Here is a 13206-nt window from a genome sequence, read left to right on the forward strand (position 1 = left end):
TCTCTAAGGCTCATGTCCCACAAGGGGAAACCTGCTCTGCGCGTACAATCAGTAAAGACAGTGTCAGGCTGCTTCCTTGCTCACTGCGAGCCTTTTGTTTCCTTTGTCTCCTTGTCCAGACTATGGGCCAGAAAGAGCAGCAGCTCTGAGCCCTGAGAGAAGGAGCTCTGAAAGAAAAGATGAGAAAGAACTTGGCATTTGGGCTACTGGCTGGTTAAAGTACTAGTCAAACCCATCTTACCCATTTGTTCGATTTATTTAACTTCAAAGAGGTGCACACTAAAGCATTAAGATTTACTGGTTTGGATTCCTCTCTGTACAAGTTCTTTCAACCAGCTTGAATACACAAGGCTTTACAGATAGAAGCACTGAAATACAAGATAAAACAAATCTAAATTCCAAATCACTCCAAGAAGAAAAACTGTAGAAAATAAAAAAAACAAAACCAAAAAACTGCAGCACTCCTCAGGGAAGGGACAGACTGCACAAGGAGGAACACAAAGGGATGGAAGGCAAGCTAGTGTAGTCTCTGCCCAACGCTTCTCTGTGCTGGCGGCTCAGGGGATGGAGTTCAAAAGATCCTTGAGGAAGCTGTCGGGATCATTGATTTCTGATAAGAGTCCTTTAAAGAAAAGAAGATAATACAGAATAATTAGATCCACAAAGCGGTTTCTCCTGCCCACATTAGGGATTTGGGCTAGGGCATGTGTAAGTTAATAATGACAGCTGCAATGTTATTTTAAGTATAGACAAGACGAAGATAAACCCTTGTTGGATGCAGGTGCAGAAGGGACCAAAGGGTGTACATTAAATCCATATGGCACTCACTCTTCTGCAACAGAGCTACTACTGGGACCCTGCTAGCTGGCTGCCTGGCAGCTCCGTATGTTGGACAGTGAGAGACTGGCCTGGGGCACAACTAACTTGTGACAGAAGTAAGAGTAGTCTCTCTGCACGTTAATTTTCAACAGCTCCTGGCGATATCAAAATCCCTATGGCAGGAACTCTGGCCGCACCGAACTGCTGTACACGGTCACATCTGTTTATCAGCCTTCAAACCACATATAACCGAAAACACCCTTAAGCTGTGATGTCAGTATGTATGTTTAACGGAGCAGGGGGAGGACCCGCAGGATCAGGTGAGAGAAATTTTCCTGTCTGGGGATGCTCAAGCGTGTCTCCCAACTGTTTTTGAAATAGCTTAGGCAATAGCTGGAGTGCCGAGGTCTCCTCCTCTCGCTGCCTCATACAAACAAGCTGCTGCGGCAGTGTCAGGAATGCTGCTGTCTCAAGCAAGCGGCAGTCACGAGTTGCATAAGACAGCCTATAAAAGGGAAAGCACACACTTACCAGCCACATCCAAAAACTCAGAAAACGTTTCAACTGGCATGAACTCCTCCTGGAAGGTTTTCAGGGCCTTGTCTGCAGCTTCGTGTATTGGCATGTCATTGTGTCGTATGAATTCAGCAAGAGAGTAGGACCAGCCTCCCTCTGTGTTACTGGTAGGCACCTTCTACAAGAGGGGAAAATGGGACCACATCAGTCCAAAAAATAACTATTTAGAAGAATAACTGCCAACCCTGATGCCTTCTCCCGTTGCTCTTGGACTTGCAGCCCCTGCCTCTTGTAAATAAGCCACATAAAAGAAGTTACCCCATATGTGACTTTATAATCTTTTTGTACAGAATACAAACAAGGTTGCAGGCATTTTCTCACCCTAATTACTTAACCCTCTTCGGAAGCTGCAAGTTTCTTTCTGGTGGATGCCACTACCTCCTTCCTTACCCAACTGTTTCCCTGGTGTAGCTCGAATGTCCTTGCTTTAGTGAACAATGAACAAAAAAAAATAAGCAACCACATAATACAGGATGAGTGCTGCAAACTGGAAAAGTCTCTCAATCCTTCAGACACCAAATTGCAAGGAGTACAATAAGCACAGGCAGCCTCTTGCAGCCTTTCCGCTCATACAAGGTGAATTTTATATTTATAAGGATCTTGGAGAAAAGGGCTTCAAACTCTGCCTTCTGTTTCAAATGCATGTAGTTGCTCAGGTTAGAAAGCTGACGCAGGTGATCTTCAATATTTTTTTCTTACCTTGAACATGTTGTAAATGAGATCTACTAGGGCCCAGAAGAGAAGGCCAGAGCGGTACGTTGCGTATTCCTTCACTGTCTTATCTGCCAGTCTAAGAAGATAATGAAATCAATCTTGGAGTTAATCACTTTACTATGCTTTGGTAACCGATTTGATGAATAGCATGAAAGCTGAAACGGCCAAAAAAGCCTATCAATAATGCACACGGGGAATGGCTCCAAGTAAGCTTTGCTGTGTGCTCTTGGATTCAAAACAGTGGGCACCTGTAACCTCTGTGCAACGATTTCTATGGGTAGGAAGTCGCTTTACCAGCTGTGCCTAGTGTAACCAAAGCAGCTAGCCAACAAAACCTTATTTCACAGGAAGAAAACAAGCACAGAGGGAAGCGCACTGCTAAGTTTATGTAGGAAGTCAACTGCAAAGTCAGAAAAAACAATGCACAGCCCCCATCTGTATGCTCACTGCTTGGAGCACGGCAGATTTCTGAAGAAATAACTAAATCGAGGTTTCGGATGCAGTCTGTATCAATGACAGAGAATATATTTTTGCTTCTAACTCATAAAAGCATTTCTGAAAGACTCTGAGGGAAATATCTTGCCCTTGAAGAAATGGAGGAATTTCCATTTAATACCTTCTTGGTTATTCTATCGCCATGAAAGGAGGACTTCTGCTTTTGGAAATTCAGCATCTGGCTGGAGAAATGCTACAAAAGGTGCAGAGCTGTCCTGGGATAACAGCTCCCAAAGTTTACAGGATTAATCACGAACAGGTTCTGGCAAGGCGGAACCTCCTGCCAGCAACTCTAATGGGTTTGGAATTTTCTTGCACGCATTTCTCAGGTACATCTGCCTCCATCGCATGCCGCTTCCTGCTTGCCACTTAAAGGCTTTGGAAAAAAAAAAAAGCCCTTTTTTAGGCATCTAGAATTAGTTCAGCTGCCACTGACACAAGTCAGCAAGACAAAAGGATCTCATCTGACCACGGGTCCAACTGCAATCTGTCGGAAGTTGGGGTTTTTGGGGGGAAATGAACATTTTGCTGCTCTTATTCTAAAAGGCTACATTCATGTGTCTGCCCTTAAAACAGATGGCTTGGTAGGTGGCAGTCTGCCTGGGCAGCTAGACTTAATTATTTAAAGGAAAACCAATTAGTAAAGGTGACTAAATTTGCACGGGAAGAACAGCAACTTAGAGCGAGGCTAATTCTAGACTCCCAAATACTGCAAGACAGAGTTTCTTTTTATGTGAATGGTTTTGATCTAATTGGAGTCTGCTCCTTTAATTGAAAACTAAAAGGCCCTTGTGGGTTAAGTCTGGTAGCTACCTTCTGGAACAGCTACTTCATATAATAGCTGCTGCGTTTTCATTAATGTAAGCTGGTTCAGGCTCATCAGCTATGCATGGATTGCCAGCAGAAAGTTAGACATTAACACTTTGGGAGCCTCGCTTCTCTCATGAATATTTTAGAAAGGTCACAGTCAGGAGCAAAGGGGGGGAAAAAAAAAAAATCAAAAGGATATTTTCCTCCCAAACCCCAGATGAAAGCTATACTGCAAAGCGTCTACAGGATTCTTCTAGCCAGAATTCTTGGTTCAGTAATAACGAGCAGGTAATTGGTCACTTGATTCAGTCCTTTGGAATTTGTAAACTATATTTACAAAAAAAGAACAAACCCAGAACTCCTATCCATCCTGGTAATTTCATCACTGGGTTTAAACACAAAGTGTTTCTAAAACCCAGAAGGTGCCCAGTATCCCTCACTTTAGTCTTGCAAACTGCGATAGCTGTGGCTGCTGGCAGAGAGAGAAGATATGTTTGGCTAGATTCTCCTCGAATCTGTCTTACACTGACTAATCCAGCTGAGCAGCTGGATAAAACACTTAACCACAGGACAAGGCACAGGCAGTATTTGTGGCCTTCATTTAAGTACAAGGGAATGTAGAGTATTGCCTGCATCTTCATTAATAAGATTTACAGGCCCTTTTTAGGATCATGAGTTGATCCTCAGCTGCTTTTAGATGCACTGTTGGTTCCTGCAGCGACTTCTCTCCACCTCCCCCAGTAAAGGTAGCAGTAATGAGTCCTTGTGTGTCTCTAACCTTCAGTCTGCACCACCCCGATGTACTCTTGAATGGTGATGCACCCAGATAATACCCTCGTTCTGCATCTAACGTGGAATGCTAATTTCAATCTTTTGTATGCAGACACGTTACTCTGATGTTACAGATGCTGGCTTCCTCTTTGCCTTAGCCTACAAATTCAAGGTACTGGCACTTATCTGCAGAGCATTTCACCCTCCATCGCCCTCTTCCTGATTTTCCACAAGAATAAATAAGCACAGACCTTGGAAATAAGAATTGCCATATTTCTATTTCTAAGAGGTATTATCGGAGGAAGGCTTTGTGCTTTCTTAGTCTGCAGGGATTAAAGAAAGCCCTTGAATAAACCTTGACATAATTCCCGAGAACTATTTTTGAGTGTTTTCCCCTGAAATTCCAGAGATTGGATGGTTTAGCTGGAAGTTTCTTGCTATGTCCGTTTCAATAGGCTTTTATTACATACATGCTTAGAGATAAGTTGGGAAAGAAACAGAATCATTTACTGAGGGTTTTAAAAAACACCAAACATCCACAGCAAACCCACACAGGGGCTTTGCTTTACCAGTCCCTTCTGGAGGCCACATGAAAACTGCACGCCCTTGTGTCTGAGAAAACAGACCTCCACGATAATATCTCCTGTAACTGTTAAACTCCCTTTCCCAGAACTCAGGCAGGGTGGTGGAAACAGGAGCCACGAACACAGAGCAGGCTGAGCTTGAAGAGCAGAAACTAGCACAGAAATCAATACAGGAGCCCCTTTAAGGGCTCTTTCACTTCTGATGCCTCTAATAGCATTGATGCATGCTGTGTTGTGTGTTACTACAATGTAATGACTTTATCAAACACATAATTAATGTCATCGGAATAAGAATGCCCTTTAAGGCGACTTAGAATAAAAATGAATTTATTCCTAATTATGACAGCTATTTAAAATCATCTTTTCAGAAACTGGAATTCCCCTTCCTTCTCTGGAAATACGTGCTTTTGTCAGGCAGGGACAGCCACTTATTCTTGTACTTCAAGTGCTTGACAGCTGCTATTGATTTTTTTTCTTTTTTAAAAGCAATGGCATTTGATTTCTATTTCTATTTTTCTATTTAAGGAAGCTGGTGCACCGATCAAAAGAGCACAGAAACAGCTTCTTTAGTAAGACAAGCAGAGAGCATACTAGCAGCTCTGAAACAGAACACAACAGCACTTCCTACAGTGTTTCACTTGAGGTGGGGGGGGAATAAGCATCCTACCGTTTTCCTACTTTTAGCTATACTCCTAGGAAAAGCATCGTTCCACTGATCAACTGATTGATCCACTCCAAAAACCACCCAGAACTGAATGCTCCTGCTCATACCTCTCCAGCGCGGAGTACAAAGCTACTCTGCTCTGAAATACGCGCGCTCCTTTCCTTAGCTCCCCGTGAGCTGCCCTGTGGCTCTGGGTGCTGTGACAGTAGCAGGAGCGAGCGCAGCGGCGGACAGCGGCGGGGTGGTGGCTAACCTGCTGGCTCCCCCTGGGGACACCACTCGCGCGTGGGAGGTGACGAGGAGCCTCTTGAGGATCTCCACTCGCATGGCTTTCCACTTCTCGGGGGGCGAGATGTGCAGCGCCAGCACGATGTAATAATGGGGCCCGTCCACCTCGTAGGCACTCTCCACCCACTTCTCTTTGGGGTGCTCCATGAAGCTCTGCAGGTTTTTCTCCTCCCTCGAAGTTGCTCGAGTTCTGAAACACAAGAAAAGCTTCAGCAGCTGTTCTGGCTCTTAAGATGTTAATTTGCTACATCTCAGGAGCTTTGAGGTACTGTGTTCGTGCAGTCCTACGCAAGAAAAAACAGTGCTAGCTTCGCACTGTCGGGTTTTTCCCAAATTCATCCACTGGTTGAGTACTTGCTCCCAGTGAAGCATACATGCCTAGCAAACTCACTTTTCCTCGGAGCTGTGTATGGTACTAGAGGGGTTTGCAAGGCAGCTGGCATTGCTCCAATACAAGGCAATACTACTGTAGAGCTATTTTTCCTTTTTTTTAGAGAAAAAAAAGAGTCAGGCCAGCCAGTCCATGTGTTCACGTTGTACCATCTCCCATCTGACACTAAGCACGTGACTGCAGCTCCTACAGCCAGACCTTAGAATCAATTTATGTTATTCATCTACCGCAAAAGCAATCACTGAGAAGATACAGGCCAATTTCAAAAACAAAAAGATAGTGTATTTACCGTAAGCATATATATATAATTTTTTTCCTTTCCCCTAGGTCCAGGCTCTTCAGGGGTCCTGACATCCCAGAGCTGACCGTGCAAACTCTGTGTTACAGTAGAACTTGCGAAGATGTATCACACTTTACCACAGCCTATTGCTCTACTTCATCAGGAAGAGGCTGCCAGCCAGGTAGGTCCCTAAATTTTTAAGTTAGATACATACTCCCTATCAGGAAGGTATACAGCAGCATCCTAACAGATAAAGCTGTATCTGGGTGTCAGTGTTGTGTGACCTTTTCATTTGCTACATGATGCAGCTGGTAGCCAACTAGTAGCTCTTCATTTTCTCCATTTAATATCAAATGTGTCTTTGAAAAAAAAAAAAAAAATGTCTGGAAACTACATAATGCATTTTCATACAACAGCCGCACAGCGGGTTCTGGGCTCTCTGGTGCCAGTAAGCAGACTAACGAGATAAAAAGAATAGTTTCATTTATTTGTCTCCCAAGGGACTCAGAAAACAATAGCACAGGGATCTGGAGATAGATATTAAAAACAATAGACAAATTGTATTAGAGCCAAAACGTTGATTAGTTCCAGGCGGGAAAGTGAGACAGATTTTATTGCACTCCATTTGGAGTGACCTTAGTTGAAGAGGCGTGTATTTTAACATTTATACCCTCATCTAATTAATATTACTTTCTGGTATCTAACTACACAAATAAAAAGCGTACGGGCATTACATTTTCATATGGGGTGCTGTATTATCAGAACCACCTCATGCACTCAAAAGCATTTAGGTGCCTACAGATTTGTACACTTAGACATAGTGTCCAGCCAAAGCATGCCCAATACTTATGGTTGTATAAGATATTACTGAAACACTTCAGCAGAAGTGTTCCTATGCTGCTGTTTACTGGTAAAAAAAATAATTACAAACAAAAATCTTCAAAATGTCAGGAATATCTGATGGACCTGAACGCTACAGGAGAATTCCAGTATGTCAAAACTGGAACCAAAACTGATTCTGTTATTTTCATGTCGGATAAAATGATACCAGGGTTAAGTTTTCAACTAACAATTACTTCATCATAGTGTCTCTCTTCTATCTGTTCCAGCAAAAATTAATCTGGCAGTGTTTCTTTAATCTAATAACCCTGTTGCTCACCCCAGAGGTAATAATTACATCTAGAATGGAAAGAGAAGCTAATTCCCAATTGCTTTCACTCAATAGGTTCCCTGTTATCCTGCATGTTCAGGCGGCAACGCTTTACTCCAAACAATGTAAACCTGTAACAGTTTGCTTAAAATGTGCAATTTGGTTCCTAACTTTTGGTTCCTAAAACTTTTGTGTGATTTTCCACCATTCTTTCCACATACACGTACAAAGCCCAGAACGCAGCCCTTGTAGACCTTTCTGAGACTAAGAGTGGAAGGCAGAGGTTGTTGCTAAGAGAAAGGTACTGACGTGTTGAGGACGTAGAGCACCGTGTGGATTATGTATGGAATGAGGTGTATATTGCTCTCCCTTCCTCCTCCTCCAGTATCTACGCTGAACGATTGCTCCATCGCAAACCGGAGAAACAGCAGTTTAATGTCATGGACATTGAGCTGGTAGGTGGGTTCCCGCTGCCCTGTGCATTCCTGGAGGTACGTGTTGTGTCTGAAAAACAGCAGTAAGTGTTACTTTATTAAAAACCCTTTCACAACTTTAATACAGTTTCTTCTTCCACACCATAGCTCAGAATCTGAGCAACTATCTCATAGAAAAGCTTTCAAGAATGAACAGGATACAAAAATGCAAGCACTGCCACCTTCGATAACCTCCCCAAAGGGAGGCTCTCAGCTTACTCTGGCAAATCCAATTCCATCTGCATACATATATACACTCATCGATACTATTTTCCCATGTCCAGGGCTCAGGATACAGCTCCCTGGCTGAGATGTATTAAAGATGTTACCACTGATTTCTGATGCGACTGTACAAACCCAGCAGAAGGTGGACCAGAATATTGACAACAGGATGAACCATCTCCATCTGCTCTAGGTAAGTGGTCAGGCTACTGTAGCTCATCACCATCCAGCTGAGGTTTGGAAATCTACACAAGGGAATCCACTGGTGTCAGACAGGTTTCCTTTGTAAAGCAGGAGTGAATGAATCAACACTGTTACTGCACACCCCATCTTCAGCAGTGACTGGGGGCTAAGGAGGTAATGAAGGTACCTATTTATATGAAGCCAAGAAGCAAACAGACACCTGCACCTTTTTAGGAGATGTACACTTGATAGCAGAATCTGAAATGACTCAGGGTGACTAAGATTTAGCTGCCATTGTTGTGATTCCATGGTTTGAAACTAGCATACCTCTGTGGAAACACACTGACTCACCTACCCAAATGCAAAACAGCTCGAGAAGTAATTTTATCTACTCACCGTGCTAAACAAGTAGCAAAAGCAGACTCTGGCACATGAGGTCCCCAGACTGGCAGGAGCCCATTACATTTGGTGTTGGCATTTTGTAGGGCTGCACTCTCCCATTCTTCACGGCCACGGGCAAGTCTGCATTGAGAAAGCAAGTCACACCCAGGCAAGTTAGAAGTATGCAAGTTTTTGTCTAAGAAACCATCAAAAAATTGACAATTCCACAGCTTCTTTAAATTACGGACTTCACTTTTCAGTGTCCAGGCCTGACCTCTAATTTGGCACATTAAAGCAGACCGTAACAGAGAAGTCCATGGCTGTCTCCAGGCTGCCAAGTGATCAACTCATACGCAAACCCGTCCTGAGTTACAAGGCTAAGTGCCATGCTCAGAAACCACCTTGGAAAATAACATCAACCACCACTATCCAGCCTGTGATCTGAACGCACCTTACAGCTGCGAGGTGACAATCGTAGTGGACAATGTTGAAGTGAGAGACTGTGCTGTATCCCTGTTGTTTTCGGGGCTTGTTCTCAAACTCCTCTAGTGCAACGCGTTTGGTGAAAGTATAAATACCTAGGACTTTTGTAGGCTGCAATGACACAACAGCTATGTTAGAGATCATTTACATCCGTAACAGCTCACACTTTGTACCATTTTGACACTGCACTGAACTTCATCTCTCCCAGTCCCTACCTCAAATTTGCACTGATCAAATTTTTTTTCCAGCTTTCAGTGAAAACATCCAGCTTTCACTGGAAGCACACTTCCACTTCCCACCCACCTCTGGAACTACTGATCCCAAGAACCAAACCTGAGATTTCCTGATCTCCCAGGGACACACCAACCCTTGCGCAGCCGGATACTGGCAAGTCCTCTCAGCTGGTGAGAGGGCTTTGCAAATGTATCTCACTTTACCTGAAACTTGTATCCTTCCCGGCAGATGCAGCAAGTCAGACCTGGTTCTTCTATAAGTTCCTCCATCTGTTTAAGCAGCGCAGTCTTGGTCACTACCTGACCCTTCTCATTCGTCTGAAAGAGAGAACAACTCAAGCAGGTTAAAAAGACAATGATGAACACCACCATCCCCACCATTGTGGCAGGAATGCCCAACCCATTTCCCAGCCTGCTATTAGCAACCGTATTTACTCTCCCAGCAGCATCAGGCAAACCGTGGGCTTGAGCTCTGCAATATTTGTCAGTAAATCATTTTACACAATTCCTTGTGTGGCAGTTTTAACAAGACAGGAATAAAAGATCACTAGATCACTAGTCTGCTGTCAGTGCAAACACACATTACCGTCATCCCCAGAGTGCCCAAGGCCTTCTGTCTCATTGCCATGGCCATACGCTTCTTCTCTGCACGCGTCTCCTTCCGGGCAGCATCAATCTTCTTATTCACCTCTGGATGTTCCCTTAGTGCCTCCAGAAGATTCTCCGCTAATGTCCCAATCCCTTCATCACTAGACACCTGCTCCAGTTTATGCAGGTTGGTAATCGAGTCTGTACCTATTAGCACCTAACAGGGATTGAAACACAGTACTTTCTTCAGAAAAAGGGTGCACATGACAGTAACTGTTCCCTCTAATCTCACTCACGACAGCTGAGCTGAAGCACTGATCTGGAACAATTTTTGCCAAATGTCTTTTCTTCTTTGATGCTCTTACACTGAGGACCTTGGACCCTAAAACTGCGTATGAGACTGGGGCAATTTGCCTCTACACTGGCCACTACTAAGAGGTCAGAGGTGGATGTTGGATAAAGAGCATTCTTAAAACAACAATCAGGCCATGAGAAGCCTATCAATACCATATAGTTCACAGTCCTAAATTACCTTCTCTTCACATTGGTGTGTAAATCTCACACTATACAGAATGAGAAGATATTTAAGTCAAAATCTCTGCCCTCCAGACTTTTCCATACTAGCAGATGATACCTGAAGCTGGTGTGCCTCTCCAAGCCCAACAAAAACCAGCACAGAATCAACTACTATAGAAATAACTGCTTAGGTTCAGCCACAAAAAGCAGCGTAATAAGCCAGCCACGTCCTACTTGGCTTTCAGGACAGTCTCCTTACCTGTGTAGCAGGGTGCTGTGTGGCAAGTCCACGGAGCAGGCGCAGGATAAAAGGAAGTGCAGGTCGAGATAAGAATTTCTTCCATATGTCTGCATCCAAACTGCACAGAAAACAAGAGGCAGCAGCTGAAGGGCAGTCACCCGTTCCGAAAAGGCACTTGGCGGTCAGCCAGCAGCACAGCTTGCACAGCGCAGGCTGCAGGCAAGACAAGCACCCTTCCCCCGTGTCCCTCCTCCATTAATTAATGAAGTGACATTCACACTCCCACTTCCATGTTGTGCACGCTAATAGACACAGTGTCAACTCTTAGCCTTGGGATTTATTTTACGTTCACGAGCTGGCCATCAATAGCAAAAGCTCTGTTACAGTGCAATATGTAAGAAACAGGCAGGAAACACAAGCATCGTGATATCCAAGAAATCAGCTCAGATGGGTATCAAATGGGAAGATTACAAGCTTTTTAGCCCATCTCTATAGTAGCACTGTCCCACCAGACCCTCTGCATCACAGCTGTACCGAATCTAAATGCTTCTGAATGTGGCCTTGTTAACGGCTTTCTTGGAAGATTGTTGTGATGACATGAGAGAAGGATCTTCAGGATTATCACATACATTAAGTAGTGACTCTTACTTTTTTGCACTGGGAATGTGCTTTTTCATGTAGTCAAGGGCATTCTGTGTAATTCCCTTCTGAAGGATAAGATCTTTCAGCTGATGGCCGTTGCTGTTGTTCTTTATTCCCGCTGCTATTTTACAGAAGCAGTCTAGGAAAACTTTATCATCTCCACTGTGCTCCTCATCATACCTGAATGAAGAGAAGAAATGGTAACTTGGAGGCTCTCCAAAAATTTCTGCCTGTAATTCTCATTACATTATCACTGAATGCACATACCTACTCCAGCTCAGAGACTCAGAAAAACTACTCAGACCCTTGTCACCTCAGAATATACTCTAAAGCCCTATTTCTTGAGCTACACGCTCACATATTTCTTTGAAAAATGGCTTAGAAGTGAAATAGGAAATTAAGCTTATGCACCAGGAATCTCTGAAGCTTTGCATTACACTGAAGTAAGCATCAGTGAGAGGAAAAAAAAAAAGGTATAGACTTGTCAGTACAACCAATTTCATGTGCTTTCAGTTGAAATAAGACAACATACTTATCAAAGTTACAGTACGGCTTGAATCGATCAACCAGAATCTGCATTTTCTCCATTTCCCCGAAGGACAAGTAAGGAATGATGCGTAATAGGCCTTGCAAGACGCTGAGATTGGAACGGACAAAAGTGCTGTTAATCTGATCGAGCAACATTACCAGCTGATCTTTGTCACCAGTTAGGAGGAGGTTACCCTGCAAAGGAAGAGGAGCATGACTTATGTTCAGGAATAAATCTACAACCTTCAAGAAAAGCCTCACTCTAGTAGCTAATAGACTACTCCAGTCCTGAAGGGTTAGAGGTCTAGACCCTGATAAAGATAGCCTGATGAAGAACAAAACCCAGCCTCATTCCCAAATGTCTTGTGGAATGGCTGTATCAACTCCTCTAGCTGACACCTGACTTCTTTCACCTACTATTAAAGCATTTTTCAGTCAAAAAGGTCTAGTAATTCCAACCCAAAGGAAGTCAGATTCCTATACACCAATAGCTTCAAAAGATGAGCGAGAAACTCTTCTCATTCTCAGTCTAGTTGAGATACAGTTTTTGTCCTCAATTAACTGGAAAATCAATCATGTTTTCAACACGTACGAAAACTCTCAAAAAAACAAGGCAGAGCTGTGTCTTTTCTTGTCTCTCGCTGGCCTGTGGCCCAAAGCAGCAAGGAAGGGATCCAAGCAGTGCCTAATAACCCCCACTCCGACTGTGAAAGAATCACCCTAAAGAAGCCTCGTAGTGCTTTTGATTCAGGGCACTCCTCTTGCCCTACCTCCAAGGCCTGCTAAGACATGCTAGCAAGCGTAACAAGGGTTAGACTCCCATTTAGCACACCTCCACAGCTCCCAAAGCTCAGCATCACTGTAATAAGATATTTGCAAGCCTTGAACCCCAGTCAACATTTCCATTTGGGCACTGAGCCCCAGGCACTCACCTTGTCCTCGCTCAGAGGTTCTGCGTTGGATTCATCCAGTATGATCTCCATTATACTAAGCACTTGTTCGGCCACAGCCGCTCCTCCGCTGTCCTTACTTTCCTGCTCAGCCACCAGAGCCTGGAGAAGATGGCAGCAGTTATTGTAGCACCAGCAGTAACTGGTTTAACTGACCCACACACTTCCACTCACTAACAGATAAGGAATGGCTAACAGATAATTTGCAGTGCCAGTCCAGCAAC

General features: G+C 43.8%; 1 protein-coding gene across 1 annotated transcript in view; it reads right to left on the bottom strand.

Annotated features, from left to right (window-relative positions):
• Positions 1 to 438: 438 nt before the first annotated feature.
• UBR4 (ubiquitin protein ligase E3 component n-recognin 4) overlaps positions 439 to 13206 on the bottom strand; it is a 78922-nt gene continuing 66154 nt past the window's right edge. Inside the window, exons 96-108 of the mRNA XM_059829843.1 lie at positions 12965 to 13084; positions 12037 to 12227; positions 11511 to 11684; positions 10881 to 10980; positions 10104 to 10322; positions 9722 to 9835; positions 9253 to 9395; positions 8817 to 8942; positions 7852 to 8046; positions 5687 to 5911; positions 2095 to 2185; positions 1351 to 1513; positions 439 to 622 (exon numbers count right to left, since the gene is read on the bottom strand). Of these exons, the coding sequence (XP_059685826.1) occupies positions 558 to 622; positions 1351 to 1513; positions 2095 to 2185; positions 5687 to 5911; positions 7852 to 8046; positions 8817 to 8942; positions 9253 to 9395; positions 9722 to 9835; positions 10104 to 10322; positions 10881 to 10980; positions 11511 to 11684; positions 12037 to 12227; positions 12965 to 13084 (1926 nt within the window). The 3' untranslated portion in view covers positions 439 to 557. The remainder of the gene's footprint in view (positions 623 to 1350; positions 1514 to 2094; positions 2186 to 5686; positions 5912 to 7851; positions 8047 to 8816; positions 8943 to 9252; positions 9396 to 9721; positions 9836 to 10103; positions 10323 to 10880; positions 10981 to 11510; positions 11685 to 12036; positions 12228 to 12964; positions 13085 to 13206) is intronic.

The sequence above is a fragment of the Gavia stellata genome, chromosome 27 (genome assembly GCF_030936135.1).
Source record: "Gavia stellata isolate bGavSte3 chromosome 27, bGavSte3.hap2, whole genome shotgun sequence".
In the NCBI taxonomy this organism is placed as follows: Eukaryota; Metazoa; Chordata; class Aves; order Gaviiformes; family Gaviidae; genus Gavia; species Gavia stellata.